Raw genomic sequence first — 15,973 nt, 5'->3', positions numbered from 1 at the left:
CAGGTAAGGGCGCCTGCCCCGGAGCAGGGGTCGGGAATCCGCGGAGGGGCAGCAGGGGGCCCGCAGCCCGGGGGTCTTCGGAGGGGTGCGCTCCGTGGCTGGGAACCCGCTGCCGACTCCCTTCTCCCGCGCTCTGCCTCTTTCCCTTCTCCCCTCGCACCTCTCTGCCTCTTTCTTCTCTCGATTTCTCTTCACCCTTCCTTCTCTGCCTGTTTGCCTTCCTTATCCCTTCCCTCTATCTCCCAACCCTTCCCTCACCCTCTTGTCCTTTTTCCATCTCCTCTCCCTCTTTGCCTTTTTCTTTCTCTACCTTTCTCCCCTTTGCTGTCTTTCTCTTTTCTCTTTCTTGCTCTCCTTTCCCTCCCTCTCCTCTCCCCTTCCCGCTATCCTGTTTCCCACTCCTCTATCTCCTTCCTTCTCGCCTCCTCATCCCGCCTTCTCTCTGGTCCCCAGCTTTCCTCCGGCTTCCCCCTTCCCTCGGGAGCAAAGGGACTGTCAGGTGTGTGTCTGCTCTGAGGGAGGAGGGGCAGAAGCCACAGCTACCTGAGGGGTCCCCCCACCCACCCCTGGGAGAAAGGACAGCAGTGGGAAGGGTCTCCTCTCTAGCTCCCTTCCCGCGGCCCCTCCCTGCCTCCACCCCTCCTGTCTGCTCCTTCTCCCAGAATTAAGTTCCTGAGGCCTGACTTGACACCCCCGAAGCTGAGGGCTGCCACTGCCTGCCCGGAACTGCCCCGGGTGACCCGTTTCCAAGCCTGGCCCCTAGGACTCCTCTCTACCTTCAGACACCCAGGCTGCTGCCCTGGTCTCTCTCATTCTGTCTCTTGCCACTGTTCTGTTTCTGTCTCTCATCCAGTCATTTCTGTCTCTGCTGGACAGTCCCTGAGTCAGTCTAGCTGTCAGTCAGGCTGTATCTCTAGCCTCTGGGTCGGCCTCCCTCCCCGGTCACCTCCCCCTGTCCCCCACCCTGTATCCTCTTCCTTCAGCTCTGGCTCCCAACTCCTGTCTCATGAGCCCAGTCCTCCTTCAAGGACTGCACTGGCAGTGTGGGCTGGAGACAGGGCCTAGAGAAGTGGGGCTCCCCCTTGTGGGAGGAACTTTCTCCCACTCTCAACCCTGCCTGAGGCTGCTCTCCTTGTCATCTCATCCTGACCCTAGACACCTTAAGGCCACACCTCCATGAATCCCAACTCTGTAATTTTATGCCCTTTCTCTGGTAGCCCTGCCTCCTCCAATACCTGGCTACATGCCCAACCTGGGAGGACAGAGACCAGATTTGGGATTCCAAGCCCTCCCAGCATCCCCTCTGCTGTGTTCCTCCCCAGTTCTCTACTCGGAGTTGACTGACCAGAGATTTATCAGCTTGGAGAGCTGGAGGTGAATACATGCAGAGCCTAGGTGGAGGAAAGATCAGCCTCTCTGCTCTCTGTGTTAGTCTGAGTTCTGGGCAGTGGAGTGTCTCGTTCCTTGGAGGTCTGGTCTTCAGCATCTAATTCTGGGGGGAGGAGGGCTAGGGGTTTCCTTGAGCCTGAGCAGCTGCTTGTCCTGCAGGTGTGGATCCATGGGGTAGCCTCAACGCATCTTCCCCTCCACCCCAGCTGCTCATGGGCCACGTGGCCTGGCCCGGCCTCGGCACCCAGGGCCAGTGAACAGAGCCCTGGCTGGAGTCCAAACATGTGGGGCCTGGTGAGGCTCCTGCTGGCCTGGCTGGGTGGCTGGGGATGCATGGGGCGTCTGGCAGCCCCAGCCCGGGCCTGGGCAGGGTCCCGGGGACACCCAGGGCCTGCTCTGCTACGGACTCGAAGGAGCTGGGTCTGGAACCAGTTCTTTGTCATTGAGGAATATGCTGGTCCAGAGCCTGTCCTCATTGGCAAGGTAAGGATGACCCCTCCCATGTCTACTCTGACACAAGGCCCTTAGGCCCTGCCCTGCAACTTCATCACTTCTGCAATGACCTTGGTCCCTCAGGACTCCCAACGCTCTACCCAAACCTAGACTCTTTAACCCTGTCTCTGTACTTGGAGCCCTCTGCCATCTTTTCCTGACCCCTGCAGCTGCACTCGGATGTTGACCGGGGAGAGGGCCGCACCAAGTACCTGTTGACCGGGGAGGGGGCAGGCACCGTATTTGTGATTGATGAGGCCACAGGCAATATTCATGTTACCAAGAGCCTTGACCGGGAGGAAAAGGCACAATATGTGCTACTGGCCCAAGCCGTGGACCGAGCCTCCAACCGGCCCCTGGAGCCCCCATCAGAGTTCATCATCAAAGTGCAAGACATCAACGACAATCCACCCATTTTTCCCCTTGGGCCCTACCACGCCACTGTGCCCGAGATGTCCAATGTCGGTGAGCACCCTAGCTCTCAGTGCCCCAGTTTCCGTCTTCTGGAGCTCTCTCACCTCTCCTTCCCTTCTTGTCTGCCCCAGAACCTGCCCCCTTCAGTTCAGCCTCCCTCATGTCTGCATCCCCCCGTCTGCTATTCTTCCCCATCCTGCCCTGCTGCTGCTGAATGGGGTGCTGGCATCCCCCACAGGGACATCAGTGATCCAGGTGACTGCTCACGATGCTGATGACCCCAGCTATGGGAACAGCGCCAAGCTGGTGTACACTGTTCTGGATGGACTGCCTTTCTTCTCTGTGGACCCCCAGACTGGTGAGGACGGAGCTTGGGAGCCCGGTAGGGCAGCCAAGGGGACAGACACCCTCTGACCCAGCGTGTCTCCCTAGGAGTGGTGCGTACAGCCATCCCCAACATGGACCGGGAGACACAGGAGGAGTTCTTGGTGGTGATCCAGGCTAAGGACATGGGCGGCCACATGGGGGGGCTGTCAGGCAGCACTACGGTGACCGTCACACTCAGCGATGTCAACGACAATCCCCCCAAGTTCCCACAGAGTAAGGGGCCATTGCTGCCACCTGAGCCATCCTTTGACCACCACCGCACCCCTACAGTGTCTGGAGAAACCTTCCCTCCTCGCCTCCTCCCCAGCCAGACCCTGGGAGAAGAAAGTGCTATGGGGAGGGAGGAGGGCTGGGGACCTCTCTAAGGAGTCTCCCCTCTGTCACCCCAAGGCCTATACCAGTTCTCCGTGGTGGAGACAGCTGGACCTGGCACGCTGGTGGGCCGGCTCCGGGCCCAGGACCCAGACCTGGGGGACAACGCCCTGATGGCATACAGCATCCTGGACGGGGAGGGGTCCGAGGCCTTCAGCATCAGCACAGACTCCCAGGGTCGAGACGGGCTCCTCACTGTCCGCAAGGTTAGTCTCCTGCCTGTTAATGCTTTCTCTTAGACCTGCCTCCTGCCGACCCATAGGGCACATATTTAACTGTTCGTCTAGAACAGACTCAGGATCTCTCTGTTGGAGCTTAGAGATCATGGTCACCTCCTCATCTTTCAGATGGGGCTTAGAAAGAAGTGACAACAAGTCTATGATGGAGCTAGGGGCAGACCTAGAGTTACTAAGTAATCTGCCGTGCATCCTGACCACCAAGGCCACTGTCCCTCCAGTGCCACCTCCCCTCACATGAGGACTGAGCACTGCATGCACGTGGAGGGGACTTGTCACCGTCCAAGAGCCTGGGACCTGCCCTGGTTTCCACACGCCTCGCTTTTTCTCTCTCTCCCCTCACTGTAGCCCCTAGACTTCGAGAGCCGGCGCTCCTACGCCTTCCGTGTCGAGGCCACCAACACGCTCATCGACCCAGCCTATCTGCGGCGAGGGCCCTTCAAGGATGTGGCCTCTGTGCGTGTGGTGGTGCAAGATGCCCCAGAGCCACCTGCCTTCACCCAGGCTGCCTACCACCTGACCGTGCCCGAGAACAAGGCCCCAGGGACCCTGGTAGGCCAGATCTCAGCGGCTGACCTGGACTCCCCTGCCAGCCCAATCAGGTAGGTGAGCTGGGGTGTGGGCTGGGGAGCCAGATGGCAGGCTATTCCCACCCAGAGAATGAGTAAATGTGCCCCCTACCTTATAGCAAATCACTCATATCCCAGCAAAAGCCTCCCTCCCTGCAGCTGGGCTTGCTGGTCTACAGGTCTGGGTGCCAGGGGAGAGCCGGAGGGCCTGGCTGACCATTCTTCAACCCTCTATCCATCCCTCTGGGTAGATGATGGTGGCACCTCCCAGTGGCAGTGCAAGCAGATGTAATCTCATTTGATAAGTGGATCTCTATTGATCACTCCCAAAGTGCTTCACAGTTTACCCCCTTGCTGATACTGAATTCTCACAACAGCCCCGTGAAGTGGGTGTTCTCATCACCAGTTGTTTTAGAAGCCAGCCATGAGTGGTCACACAGTTGGTAAGTGGCAGAACAGCCACTCTTTCCCCCTCCCCGGCCAGCATCCCTGTTACAGCTCTGTGAGGGAGGTACTGGTGTCATTCCCATTTTTCAATTGAGTAAATAGAGGTTAAACGATTTGCCCTAAGTCACATAGCTAGTCCAAGGCAGAGCAGGGCTGAAACACAGGTCCCTGGGTTCTCAGAACAGGGCCCAGAAGTCTGAAAGTCAAGGTCTGTTTATCCCTCTTCTACTCCCTTCTGTATCTTCTCCCCCTCCCCCTATGAAGCCCGGTGGCCCTGAGTCTTAACAGGTGTTTAATGGTGGTGATCCCCCAGGGATATATGCCTTTTAAGGGGACTCCAACCTGAATTATGGCTCTGCCCAGAGGAGTCATGAGGTCTGGCAAGGTGAACAGAGGGAAGAAAGAAGGGAAGGGGTGGAACAAGCTGTGGTACCGCCCCAGATCAGCCCCAGCATCTCTCTCCCTTCCCCAGATACTCCATCCTCCCCCACTCGGATCCGGAGCGTTGCTTCTCTATCCAGCCCGAAGAAGGGACCATCCACACAGCAGCACCCCTGGACCGCGAGGCTCGTGTCTGGCACAACCTCACTGTGCTGGCTACAGAGCTTGGTGAGGAGTCCAGGGCCCACAAGGCGGCAGCAGCCTCCTGGCCGAGGGGCTGTCCCTGGGTGTGGGGGTGGGGAAGGGTGCTCACTGCCATCACACCCTCACCAGCGTGTGGCCACTGTGTCCTAGCCTGGATCCGAGTCCTAGCCTGGATCCGAGTCCTAGCCTGGATCTGGGTCCTAGCCTGGATCCTTGCTACCAGGTAGGGCAGGCCTCCTGGTCTCCTAGCCCCCTAGGCTAGGCTGGGCTGGCACAGTGGGTGTGCCTGAGCATTCTCCTGACCCTCAATTCATTCCCTTACTTGACTTGCCCCAACCCAGAAATAAACTAGACCTTACATAGCCCCCAATCTGTGTACTGACAGACCCCATCCTGCTCACTCTCTGCTTCAGGCTGGAGCTGGGGGCCAGAAAGGGGCTGGGTACCTCCTCTGGTTGCTAAGTGGAGCACACCAACAGCCCCACCCCAGATAAGCCCTGTTGGAAGCCCTGTGGGAATCCCCCAAGGTAGGGGAGTGGACACCCATAGGGAAAGGGAGGAGTGCCAGCTCCATATGCGGTCTCCCCCATCAGTCCGGCCAGCAGCGGGTTCAGCTGCCTCTGGGCAGCCCTAACCCATAGAGACAGGGAGACCTCCCTCCCACTCTTCTGTGAATAGCCCCTTATCACCCCTGCGTATGCCCCAGGGGCTCCTCTACCCTTTTGTCTTCATACTGCATATGAAAATTGCCCTTGCATATGTGGATATCTGAATGTGTCAGTGAAGAGCTCTATGAATGTATACATGTGGGTATGTTCTCAGCCATGCATATAATTCCAAATGTGGGGAAAGTATGTAGATATACACACATATATATTTGTGGGTGTATATCTGTAATGGATATATATGTGTTTACAGTTGAGGGTACATAATTATATTTATATTAATTGTGCATATGTGTGATTGGATATGTGTAGTGGTATGCACATGCAGCTGTTTGTATGTGTTTTGTGTATGTGGGCATTTGTGGACAGATAATTTACTACTTACTGTGTATCAGGCACTATCCATCTTCAAAATGGATTCATTCATTTAATCATCACCACAACTTTATGAGGGAAGTATGATTATTTCCCCATTTAAAACAAGGAAACTCAGGCAAAGAGAAGTTAAGTAACTTCCCAAGGTCACATAGAGATTAAGTGGTGGAGCCATGAGACCCAGTCAGTGTGCAGAGTCTGAGCTGTTATCCCCACCATACTGCCTCTCAAATGTGTTTAATGCTATGTTTATGTTTCTATGTAATGTCTAGGGTTATGTTTCTGTACATGCAACTGTGTGCATAGTGATATGCACAGATACTACCTGGCGGTGCACATGTTATCTGTTAGTGCATGGATGGCCATGTGTGTGTGTCCGTGTACACACAGTATGTTTTTGGCTGCTTGTAGATACATAACTTTGTGTGTGTGTGTTTGTGTGTGTGTGTTTCCTGTCACTGTCTTCTCATTCTCCTGCCAAATCCTGCTCCTACCCTCACCCAGATACCAACTAGCAGCACTGGGCCCTTACTGCAGTGAAGAAGTAGACCCCCTCGCCATCCTCTCTCTGGGGTATCTCAATCCTTTTAGCCAGGTGATCCACTCAGCCTCCCCTGCCTATGCTGCAACCTCAGCCCCTTTCACCAGGCCCAGCCAGCTATCCCTCTGCCTAGGGGAAAGACTGAAGGAATTGGGAGACCCGGCCTAAGAGAGGTGACAGGGAGACACACTTTGCATTCTCTCTTGGAAGGCACTGGCAGTGAGAAGCAAGGTAGGGTAATGGTAGGTAGTCACCTGATGAAGGGATGGGTAAGGTAGGGCCTGTGTCTGGCTGTGGTGCCCAAGCTGCCCTGGGCTCTGCACCCTGTAGATCATGCAGCTCCTTCCTACCCAAGGTCAACTCTAAGTGATGCTCATTGCTGTACTACAGCCTCCCAGACCTCTGATGGGGTGTGTGTGTGTGTGTGTGTGTGTGTGTGGTGTATATGTGTCTGTCCACCCCACTGGTGCTGTGCATGGCCTCTATGCCTGAAAATGCATTCTATGGGCTCTGGGTGTTGTCGGGGGATGTGGCACTGCATTCACTATGCGTATCAAACATCTGCTTCATGTACATTGCATTTGTTTTAAATGTTGAGTATACATTGGATATATGGTATGAATGTGTTTTGTATATTCGTGGCTGTTGTCTGCATGCAACTTGTATGCACCTTCTATCTTTCATTTATGCTGCATGTGCCCTGCATGTGGGTTATTGTATATGTGTATCATGGCTGTGGCATTCCTGTTGAATGTTTATTGTGTATTGCATATATCTTGGGTATTACATGAATATTGTATGCACTTGGTATTGTTCCATTCATTCTACAATATTGCTTTCTACTTGTACATTACATGCATATTTCATGTGTTTCCTGTGCATGCTATATGCTGCATGTGGCATCCATGCCCATGCACCACATATGTTATGTGTAAACTGTGTGATGTGTGTGTGGTGTGTGTTTTGGTGTTCTGGCTTCAGACAGCTCTGCACAGGCCTCGCGCGTGCAAGTGACCATCCAGACCCTGGATGAGAATGACAATGCTCCCCAGTTGGCTGAGCCCTACGATACCTTTGTGTGTGACTCTGCAGCTCCTGGCCAGGTGAGCAACTGAGGCAGAGGGGTTGGGACATCAAGGCCTCCAGCAGCCCACTCCATACAAGGCCTCTCTCTTCTTCCTCCCAGCTGATTCAGGTCATCCGGGCCCTGGACAGAGATGAAGTTGGCAACAGTAGCCATGTCTCCTTTCAAGGTCCTCTGGGCCCCGATGCCAACTTTACTGTCCGGGACAACCGAGGTGGGTAGCCTCCTACAACTGTGTCCATACCTGCCTCTGTCCTCCTCTCCTCCTCCTCCACCCTTAGCCCAGCCTGCCTGACCCCTGCCCCACATGCCTGGGCCTTCTGCCCAACAGAAGATGGGTGTGGACTTATACTCATTTGTTGGCTCTTTGTAAACCTTCCCCATGGGAAGCTGGCTCTATGGGCTGGACCAATCCTACCTGGAAGGTGTCCCAGAAGATACCTCAACACCTTCCCTCTCCCACAGATGGCTCCGCCAGCCTGCTGCTGCCCTCCCGCCCTGCTCCACCCCGCCAGGCCCCCTACTTGGTTCCCATAGAACTGTGGGACTGGGGGCAGCCGGCGCTGAGCAGCACTGCCACAGTGACTGTTAGTGTGTGCCGCTGCCAGCCTGACGGCTCTGTGGCATCCTGCTGGCCTGAGGCTCACCTCTCAGCTGCTGGGCTCAGCACCGGCGCCCTGCTTGCCATCATCACCTGTGTGGGTGCCCTGCTTGGTGAGTCAGGCGGCAGTGGGACAGAGCTGTGGGATCTGGGCCTGCAGGGGTGTGGAGAAGAACCAGGTTTCTGGACATAGGGAAATCCACCTTAGGGCTTGAACGACCCTCATGCCTGGATTTTCCCACCACCTGATGCATCCAAAAGAAAAGCTCTGGCCTCTATCCGTGACCTGCCAATCATAATGCCAATCATAATTGAGCCCCCTACTCTGTGCCAAGTATGGTGCTGGGCACATCACTTGTGATATTTCATTTTATTGTGTCAGCAACCCTTAGAAGTAAATATATTTTCCCTATTTTCCACACAAGTAATCTGAGGGGCAAATTGAGGCTTCAGAGAAGTCAAGCAACTTCCCATGGTCACACAGCGAGTAAGGGCTGAAGTCAGGATTCAATGCAAGGTTTGCTAGATGTCAGCCCCTAGCCACACGGCTTCTGTCACGTGATGGGTCAGCCGTTCACATGGAGACAGGCCGCCCGCTCCCGGCCCTGCTGGCTCAGGGCCTGTGTGCCCGTCTCTCGCGCAGCCCTGGTAGTGCTCTTCGTGGCCCTGCGGCGGCAGAAGCAGGAAGCATTGATGGTACTGGAGGAGGAGGACGTCCGAGAGAACATCATCACCTACGACGACGAGGGCGGCGGCGAGGAGGACACCGAGGCCTTCGACATCACGGCCCTGCAGAACCCGGACGGGGCGGCCCCCCAGGCGCCCGGCCCTCCCGCGCGCCGAGACGTGCTGCCCCGGGCTCGGGTGTCGCGCCAGCCCAGACCCCCCGGCCCCGCCGATGTGGCGCAGCTCCTGGTGCTGCGGCTCCGCGAGGCGGACGAGGACCCCAGCGTACCCCCGTACGACTCGGTGCAGGTGTACGGCTACGAGGGCCGGGGCTCCTCCTGCGGCTCCCTCAGCTCCCTGGGATCCGGCAGCGAAGCCGGCGGCGTCCCCGGCCCCGCGGAGCCGCTGGACGACTGGGGTCCGCTCTTCCGCACCCTGGCGGAGCTGTATGGGGCCAAAGAGCCCCCGGCCCCCTGAGCGCCCGCGCTGGCCCGGCCCACCGCGCGGGGGCAGCCGGCACAGGCCCTCTGAGTGAGCCCCACGGGGTCCAGGCGGGCGGCAGCAGCCCAGGGGCCTCAGGCCTCCTCCCTGTCCCTGTGTCCCTCCTTGCTTCCCCGGGGCACCCTCGCTCTCACCTCCCTCCTCCTGAGTCGGTCTGTGTGTCTCTCTCCAGGAATCTTTGTCTCTATCTGTGACACACTCCTCTGTCCGGGCCTGGGTTTCCTGGCCCTGGCCCTGGCCCTGCGTTCTCTCACTGTGATTCCTCTCCTTCCTCCGTGGCTGTTTTGTCTCTGCAGTTCTGAAGTTCACACATAGTCTCCCTGTGTCTCCCTTGCCCATACACATGCTCTGTGTCTGTCTTCTGCCCACATCTCCTTTCCTTCTCTCTGGGTCCCTGTGACTGGCTTTTTGTTTTTTTTCTGTTGTCCATCCCAAAATCAAGAGAAACTTCCAGCCACTGCTGCCCACCCTCCTGCAGGGGATGCTGTGCCCCAGGTCAGTGCCTCTAGACTGTGGGGCAAGGCAGTGGATGAAGGCTCCCACTCCCTACTGCCTCTAAACTGGCTCCCCTGTCATTACAGACCTGCCTGCATGGTTCCATCCATCACTCATGGCCTCAGCCTCATCCTGGCTTCACTGGCCTCCAGCTGAGAGAGGGAACCAGCCCGCCTCCCAGGGCAAGAGCTCCAGCCTCCCGTGTGGCCGCCTCCCTGGAGCTCTGCCCAGCTGTCACCTTACCCTGGGCATCCCAGCCCTGGGCATTGTCTTGTGTGCTTCCTGAGGGAGTAGGGAAAGGAAAGGGGGAGGCGGCTGGGGAAGGGGAAAGAGGGAGGAAGGGGAGGGGCCTCCATCTCTAATTTCATAATAAACAAACACTTTATTTTGTAAAGCTGGAGCCCTGCTTCTGTTTTTGCACTCAGATTTCTTTACAAAGCTTCATTGTCCCAAAGGATGGGAGGAGAGGCCTAGCCTATTTGCCTCCCAGTTCATTCTCCTTTCTCCTTGGGGGAAAATCCACTTCATGTCCTTCTAGATAGGGGAGGACTTGGGTTAATTCCATGAGTAAGGAGATGATGACTCCGCCCCACTCTCACCACCAACTTCCTGGGTTCTCTTAGTCTCAAGCTGTCCAAGGAAATTAAGATATAAGGATTCAGCCAGGCGCAGTGGCTCACATCTATAAATCCAGCAGTTTGGGAGGCTGAGACAGGTGGATCACTTGAGGTCAGGAGTTCAAGACCAGCCTGGCCAACAGTAGAAACCCCATCTCTACTAATAATACAAAAAATTAGCAGGGCATGGTTGCACATGTCTGTAGTCCCAGCTACTCAGGAGGCTGAGGCAGGAGAATCACTTGAATCTGGGAGGTGGAGGTTGCAGTGAGCCAAGATCATCCCACTGGACTCCAGCCTGGGTGACAGAGCGAGACTCCGTCTCAAAAAAAAGATATGGGGATTGTTCAGAGGGCAAGGTGGGCAGGAGAAGTAGAGGGTGAAGTGTGAGAGCTGCTGAGAAGAGGGCAGGAGGGATAAAAGACTAAGGGGAAGGGGTTTCTGGACTAGAAAAACAATGGGGGTGGCAGGCTGCAGTGGGGGCAAACCAGCCTTTCCTGGGGCTCGTAGTGCCAAGTGGGGAAAGGGTGGACCAGGGTGAGACAGTCACATTGAATCTGGGCCCGCTGCTCCCACCTTTAATTCTCCCGCAGGCCATGGTCTTAGTCTTTGCAGAACACAAAGGAGGAGGGAGAGGACCAGGGAGGCAGGCTGTTGAGAGACAGAAGCAGTCAACTGGGTGGGAGCTGAGCCAGAACTGCAAGCATCTCCCAATGTACAGAGAAGGAGTCCACTCAGGAGCCAGCATGAGAGCCCAGGCCTCTCAACTCCAGGGCTCCAGAGGCACGCACAAGTAGGCGAGGCAGGATAGGTCCTTGTGACTCCCCCTTCGTGTGGGGTACTGGCAGCTGGGGAAAGCTGCTTCAGTGTGAACATACCTTCCCTCACACCTTCCCCACCTGCTTGATAAGGACAAGCAGGAGGTGGGAGAACAAGTCCCCTCCCTCCAGTGCTGGAGTTCAAGTCATTTACTCTGCTGAAGGATGGAACCCTGGACCTCTGACAGTCCAAGGGCTTGTGTAAGAGCAGGCTATACCCCCGAGCTCTCCAGAGACTGTGAGGAGGTAGGCACCCCAAGCAGGGAATCAGAGGGACAAGGTCTTCTGGTTCGGGGCAGGAAGGGCAAGATCTCTGTCCCTTTGGTCTCAACCCCGTATCTGTATCAAGCCTTCAGGAATTAGTAGAGAAATGGAGGAAATGACTTATGGGCTACTCTTAGACAGTGAGGGGTGCATTGGAATGGGGTGTTGGCCTTTGTCTGCCCAGCCCTCCCTAAGACTCTCCTAAGGTCCTTCCCACCAACTCATTCAAAACAGAGAGGAAAATAATAGGGCAGAGGGAACCGGCTTGTCAGCAAGACCCATGGGCTCATCTCTGGCCTCAACTACCTCATCCTCTGGAAGGACAGGACCTGTCAAAGGGAGTGAAGATGGGTGGGACTATGGAAGGAAAAGAGAGGAGGGTCCGCCCACCCCTGGTTCTGCCCTCTTGGTCTGGTTCTGCCCTCTTGGTCTGAGTTCATCCTCCCCCTCCAGTTTGGCAATGGGGGTGAGGCGCCAAGTGTCTCAGGGGGAGATAGCTGCATGCAGTTCACAGCCCACCTTTGGCTGCGCTCAGGTGGCAATCCCAGGCCCCAGGCCACCCCTCCCTGCCTGTCTTTTCTCACTTCCTGAGAGGCTCAGGATAGGGCTGGGAGGATGAGGAAGTAGAGAACTGGTGGTGTGAGCCTGTCCCCCACCTCCTCTTTACTTTGGAGCACTCCCCAAAAGAAGTGACAAGGCCTGGCAGTCTTCCTGCTGAGAGGCTGATTTCCTTATTCAGGTGTTGCTCTTTCTCTTTCAGTCTGTTTCTTGTCTCTGCACACAGGAACTGCACATGCATCGCCTGCCACACTCATGTGCACAAACCCATCCTGTATCACTCACCTACACCTGGACACAGAACTGCATACACCTGTGGACATGAATATGCACCCTCTTATGCCAAGTCAAACACTTGAACCCCATGCAAAAGCTGCCCCTCCTCACAGCTTCCTCCAGGGATCCCTGCCTCCCAGTTAGCAGTCCTGGAGTCCCACATCTCCTCCCCTGAGGCTGGGGAGTGAGCAAGGGGTAAAGAAGGGTGACCGCACAGGCCACTGGCCAGATTCCTTGAAGGCCAGTCCCCCCATAGTGGACACCTTTCTGTGGTGTCCACCACAATTTCTCCCTACTGTGTCCTTTCTGGGGTTTTCCCTTCTGGAGCCCCCTGACCCTTCCCCAGTCAGGGGACCTCCCCCATCCCCAGTCACCCGCTCTGCACCAGAGTCTGGAGGTCTGTCTGTCCAGCTCCAGGCTGGAGGAATGTTTAATCTGGGGTGCAAGATTAAGGCTCAGGCCTATGCTAGAGCCGGGGATGAGGGGTGTCCAGGAGGGAAGGCAGGAGGCTGTTATTCTTGGGACTGGAAGCTTTAGGATTGGATGTGAGGAAAGCAACTTCAGCACCCTTCCTTCAGGCCCCCTTCCTTCAGGCCCTATCTCACAGGTTAACAGTGCTTTCTCTCTCATTTGGCCAGGGGACAGCAGGGCAGTGGCCCTCCTGGAGGTGTTAGTCTGGATCTTCAAGTCTGGGCTTCTGGGGGAGTGGGAATGGGGACAGTAGGGGCAGGAGAGGATGTGCTAGCTAGACAGTTCCCACTGGAACAACTACCTCCCTCTTGTCTTCATTCTCCAGAGGGAGCATCAGGAAGGAGGGGCTGGAAAGAAGGCAAAGGGAAGAAAGGAGGAGGGGAAATCTGGCAGCAGCACCACCAGGCCCAGAAATCTGGAGAGCAAGGGCGGACTGTGGGGGATGGCTCCAGGCCTGGAAGATAAAGCCACAGGAGCCTGTGCAGGCAGCAGCTGCTGTGAGCTCACAACCTCCAGGCCCTCAGGGTTCATTCAACCCTGGCCACCAGGCAGGGGCTTGGCCCAGCTACTTTCTCCCTCTGCATCCCTCTCCGGAAGCCTGCAGGGAAGAGAGGAAAGGCAGGGCAGAGGGCCAGGCAGGGAGGGAGAGCTGTGCTGAAAGAGCATGGACCCTGGAGGAGAAGGCCTGGATCTAAGTCTCATCTCTGCCATTTACTGTGTGACCCCGGGCAAGTCACATAACCCTTTGAACCTGATTCCTCTTCTGTAAAGTGAGACTTATTTTACCTCAAAGCGTTGTCATGAGAACTGCATTCAGTAAAGGAATAATCATTCTAGTCATTATGGTCAAGGCAGAGGAAGAGAGCAGATAAGACAAACCCATCAACATCCAAAGGGTGTCTATCACTACACCTCATTCTGAGAGGGGCTGCTTCCCTCCCGGGTGCCCCATCTTACCAAGCTGACAAAGTGATCAGGAGAAAGAGACAAAGACGCTGAAGCTGAGACATATAGAAGACCGAAACTAAGAGAAACTGGGGATGAGATGATGGAAAAAAGCAGAGAAGATGGCAAGAAAAGAGGGTCTAGCACCTAGCATGTGTCTGGCATGCAGTAGGCACACTGCAAGTATTGACTGAAAGATGGACTTGGTGCCAAGAAGAAGGCTGGACCAATCCACTGGGAGTCAACAGGAACTTGTTGGGCAGAGCCGTAATAGCTCTGGGAGTCATGAAAGGACAGAGACTTGCAATAAATGAAGCCAGCAACCCATACAGGCTAGAGTCAGATGCTGTGAGGCTGCTGCCAGTGGGACCCTCCCCCGCTGCTCATCCTCCCACCTGCTCCCCAGGCCTACACCACCCCCAACCAAGTCCTGCTTCTCACACTGTCTCAGTCCCTGCTGGCATCCTGGAGTCTCCTGGTGTCATCTCCCCTGGCCCCACAGAGAGCTCTCTCTCTTCTGCAGCTCTGTGGGCAGTGGCAGGCTCAGGATGGGCATGGCTGGCATCCTCCTCTGGCTCTGGCTCCAGGAGCTTCTGTAACTCCATGTACAGCACACAGGCATCACTGCGTGACACATGCTCCCATCCACTCTCCCGCACGTGGAAAAGGTCTACAGAGCCCCCTGAATAGGCATCACGGTGGGTGGCATGGGCCACGGCGCAGCGAGCCAGGGCGTAGGCTTCCTGGGTGCTCATGTCGTAGCGATAGCCACGGTCTAGCACGCCGTAGGCATAGGGAGATCCAGAGCCCACAGAGAAGATATCCCCCTGCAGGCGGGTGCCATCGCTATAGACGTAGAAAAGCATAGGGCCAGAGCGGTCCCAGCCGCACAGGGCAGTGGCCACACAGAGATCCAGTCCCCGGTATCGAGACATCATGGCTGACAAGAGCTTGGCAGCACTGGCCACACTGGGCAGCTGACCCTCCCTCAGTTCCCGAAGCCGCAGCTCCCGCTGTAACACCCGATACCAGGTAGCACAGTCGGCGGAGGTGCCAGAGGTGGTACCCAGGAGGTGCTGGTGCACAGGGATGACCTTGCACGAGGCTGGACACGCCACGTAGCTGCCACAGGAGGAACGCGTGTCGGCTGCAGCAATGACTCCATGACGGAAGCGGAAGGCCAGGGTGGTAGTGCCATGGGCCAGTCTGGGGCCATGGATCTGTAGGAAGGTTTGAGGGTCACAGCCCCGGGGCACAGCCCAGCCACCAGCCCGAGGCAGGTGAGGTGATGGTCCCTGGGTGTCAGGGGACTGCCACTTGCACACATCCTGCAGAGCCATCCCTGGGGCTGAGTGAAGTTTGGAAGAAGCAAGTCAGGAATTTGTGACTGGGGTCTGGTGGGGTAGGAGGGACGCTACAGAGAAGCTGGGCCACAGCCAGAACTGGCCAGAAAGGCATGTGAGCTGACGCTTCATTTCTCCTCAATCCCCAATTCAGGCTTTGGGATTGGCTGATGGAGCAGCCGCCTTCATCTCAGAGGACAGCTGAAAGAAGGCAGGATGAGGCCTGTAGAGTCTCCAGCACTAGGAAGACGCTGCCTTTGCAGTCAGACCTTCACCTTCTGCTGCCCATGACGCATCTGAGAGTCACCCAAAGAGTCTCCTGTCTGTCATCCTCCAACTATCTGGAGTTGGGTGAGGGGCTGGGGTAATGCAGAGAAAAGTGGGCACAAATGGAAGCAGCAGGGCTGGGCTCCTCGTTTCTCCCATGCGGGGCACTGGGCATATAGAGACAAATAAGGCCCTGTCCCTGGCCTGAGAGGGCTCCCAGCCTAGGACGAGGTAAAGACAATTCAGTGGACTGATGTGGTCAGAATAGAGTGCTGCAACCCCACTGAGGCAGGAGACCTTGGTGCTGGGGACTCTCTTCAGAGATATGGGAGCAAGGAACTCAGCTCACACTTCGAACTCAAGGGATAGATGGGGAAAGAAAAATGGACTGAGGCTGGGTGTGGTGGATCACACTGGTAATTTTAGCACTTTGGGAGACCAAGGCAGGTGGATGACTTGAGCCTGAGTTCCAGACCACCCTGGACAACATATCAAGACCCCCATCTCTACAAAATAAATAAAAATTAGCCGGGGATGGGAGCGGAGGCTCACGCTTCCCAGCACTTTGGGAGGCTGAGGCGGGTGGATCACGAGG

At 56.2% G+C, this 15,973-nt stretch overlaps 2 protein-coding genes across 2 annotated transcripts; one reads left to right on the top strand and one right to left on the bottom strand.

Moving 5' to 3' along the window:
* Nucleotides 1-1,551: 1,551 nt before the first annotated feature.
* Nucleotides 1,552-10,219, top strand: CDH24 (cadherin 24, type 2). Its single transcript, XM_011990652.1, has 13 exons — nt 1,552-1,872; nt 2,052-2,346; nt 2,534-2,653; nt 2,728-2,895; nt 3,073-3,260; nt 3,639-3,892; nt 4,779-4,915; nt 5,305-5,418; nt 7,454-7,575; nt 7,659-7,770; nt 8,022-8,270; nt 8,801-9,819; nt 9,906-10,219. Exons 1-12 carry the CDS (start codon nt 1,672-1,674, stop codon nt 9,298-9,300), a joined length of 2,460 nt encoding a protein of 819 aa, XP_011846042.1. The 5' UTR covers nt 1,552-1,671; the 3' UTR covers nt 9,301-9,819; nt 9,906-10,219.
* Nucleotides 10,220-12,989: 2,770 nt separating this feature from the next.
* PSMB11 (proteasome (prosome, macropain) subunit, beta type, 11) lies at nt 12,990-15,180 on the bottom strand. The gene is made up of 2 exons (XM_011990651.1): nt 13,366-15,180; nt 12,990-13,300 (listed from the first exon to the last, which is right to left on the bottom strand). Exon 1 carries the CDS (start codon nt 15,106-15,108, stop codon nt 14,206-14,208), a length of 903 nt encoding a protein of 300 aa, XP_011846041.1. The 5' UTR covers nt 15,109-15,180; the 3' UTR covers nt 12,990-13,300; nt 13,366-14,205.
* Between the last annotated feature and the right edge of the window lie 793 nt (nt 15,181-15,973).

This window comes from Mandrillus leucophaeus, unplaced genomic scaffold (assembly GCF_000951045.1).
Source record: "Mandrillus leucophaeus isolate KB7577 unplaced genomic scaffold, Mleu.le_1.0 Scaffold380, whole genome shotgun sequence".
Lineage (NCBI taxonomy): Eukaryota > Metazoa > Chordata > Mammalia > Primates > Cercopithecidae > Mandrillus > Mandrillus leucophaeus.
Note: the sequence above shows the minus strand (reverse complement) of the source record. Positions and strands in the feature narration are given on the sequence as shown.

Coding starts and splice junctions, on each gene's coding strand:
- CDH24 (XM_011990652.1), top strand. CDS start 1,672: ATGTGGGGCCTGGTGAGGCTCCTGCTGGCCTGGCTGGGTGGCTGGGGA. Junction 5,419..7,453: donor CCCTGTGGGAATCCCCCAAG/GTAGGGGAGTGG, acceptor TTCTGGCTTCAG/ACAGCTCTGCACAGGCCTCG. Junction 7,771..8,021: donor TACTGTCCGGGACAACCGAG/GTGGGTAGCCTC, acceptor CCTCTCCCACAG/ATGGCTCCGCCAGCCTGCTG.
- PSMB11 (XM_011990651.1), bottom strand. CDS start 15,108: ATGGCTCTGCAGGATGTGTGCAAGTGGCAGTCCCCTGACACCCAGGGA.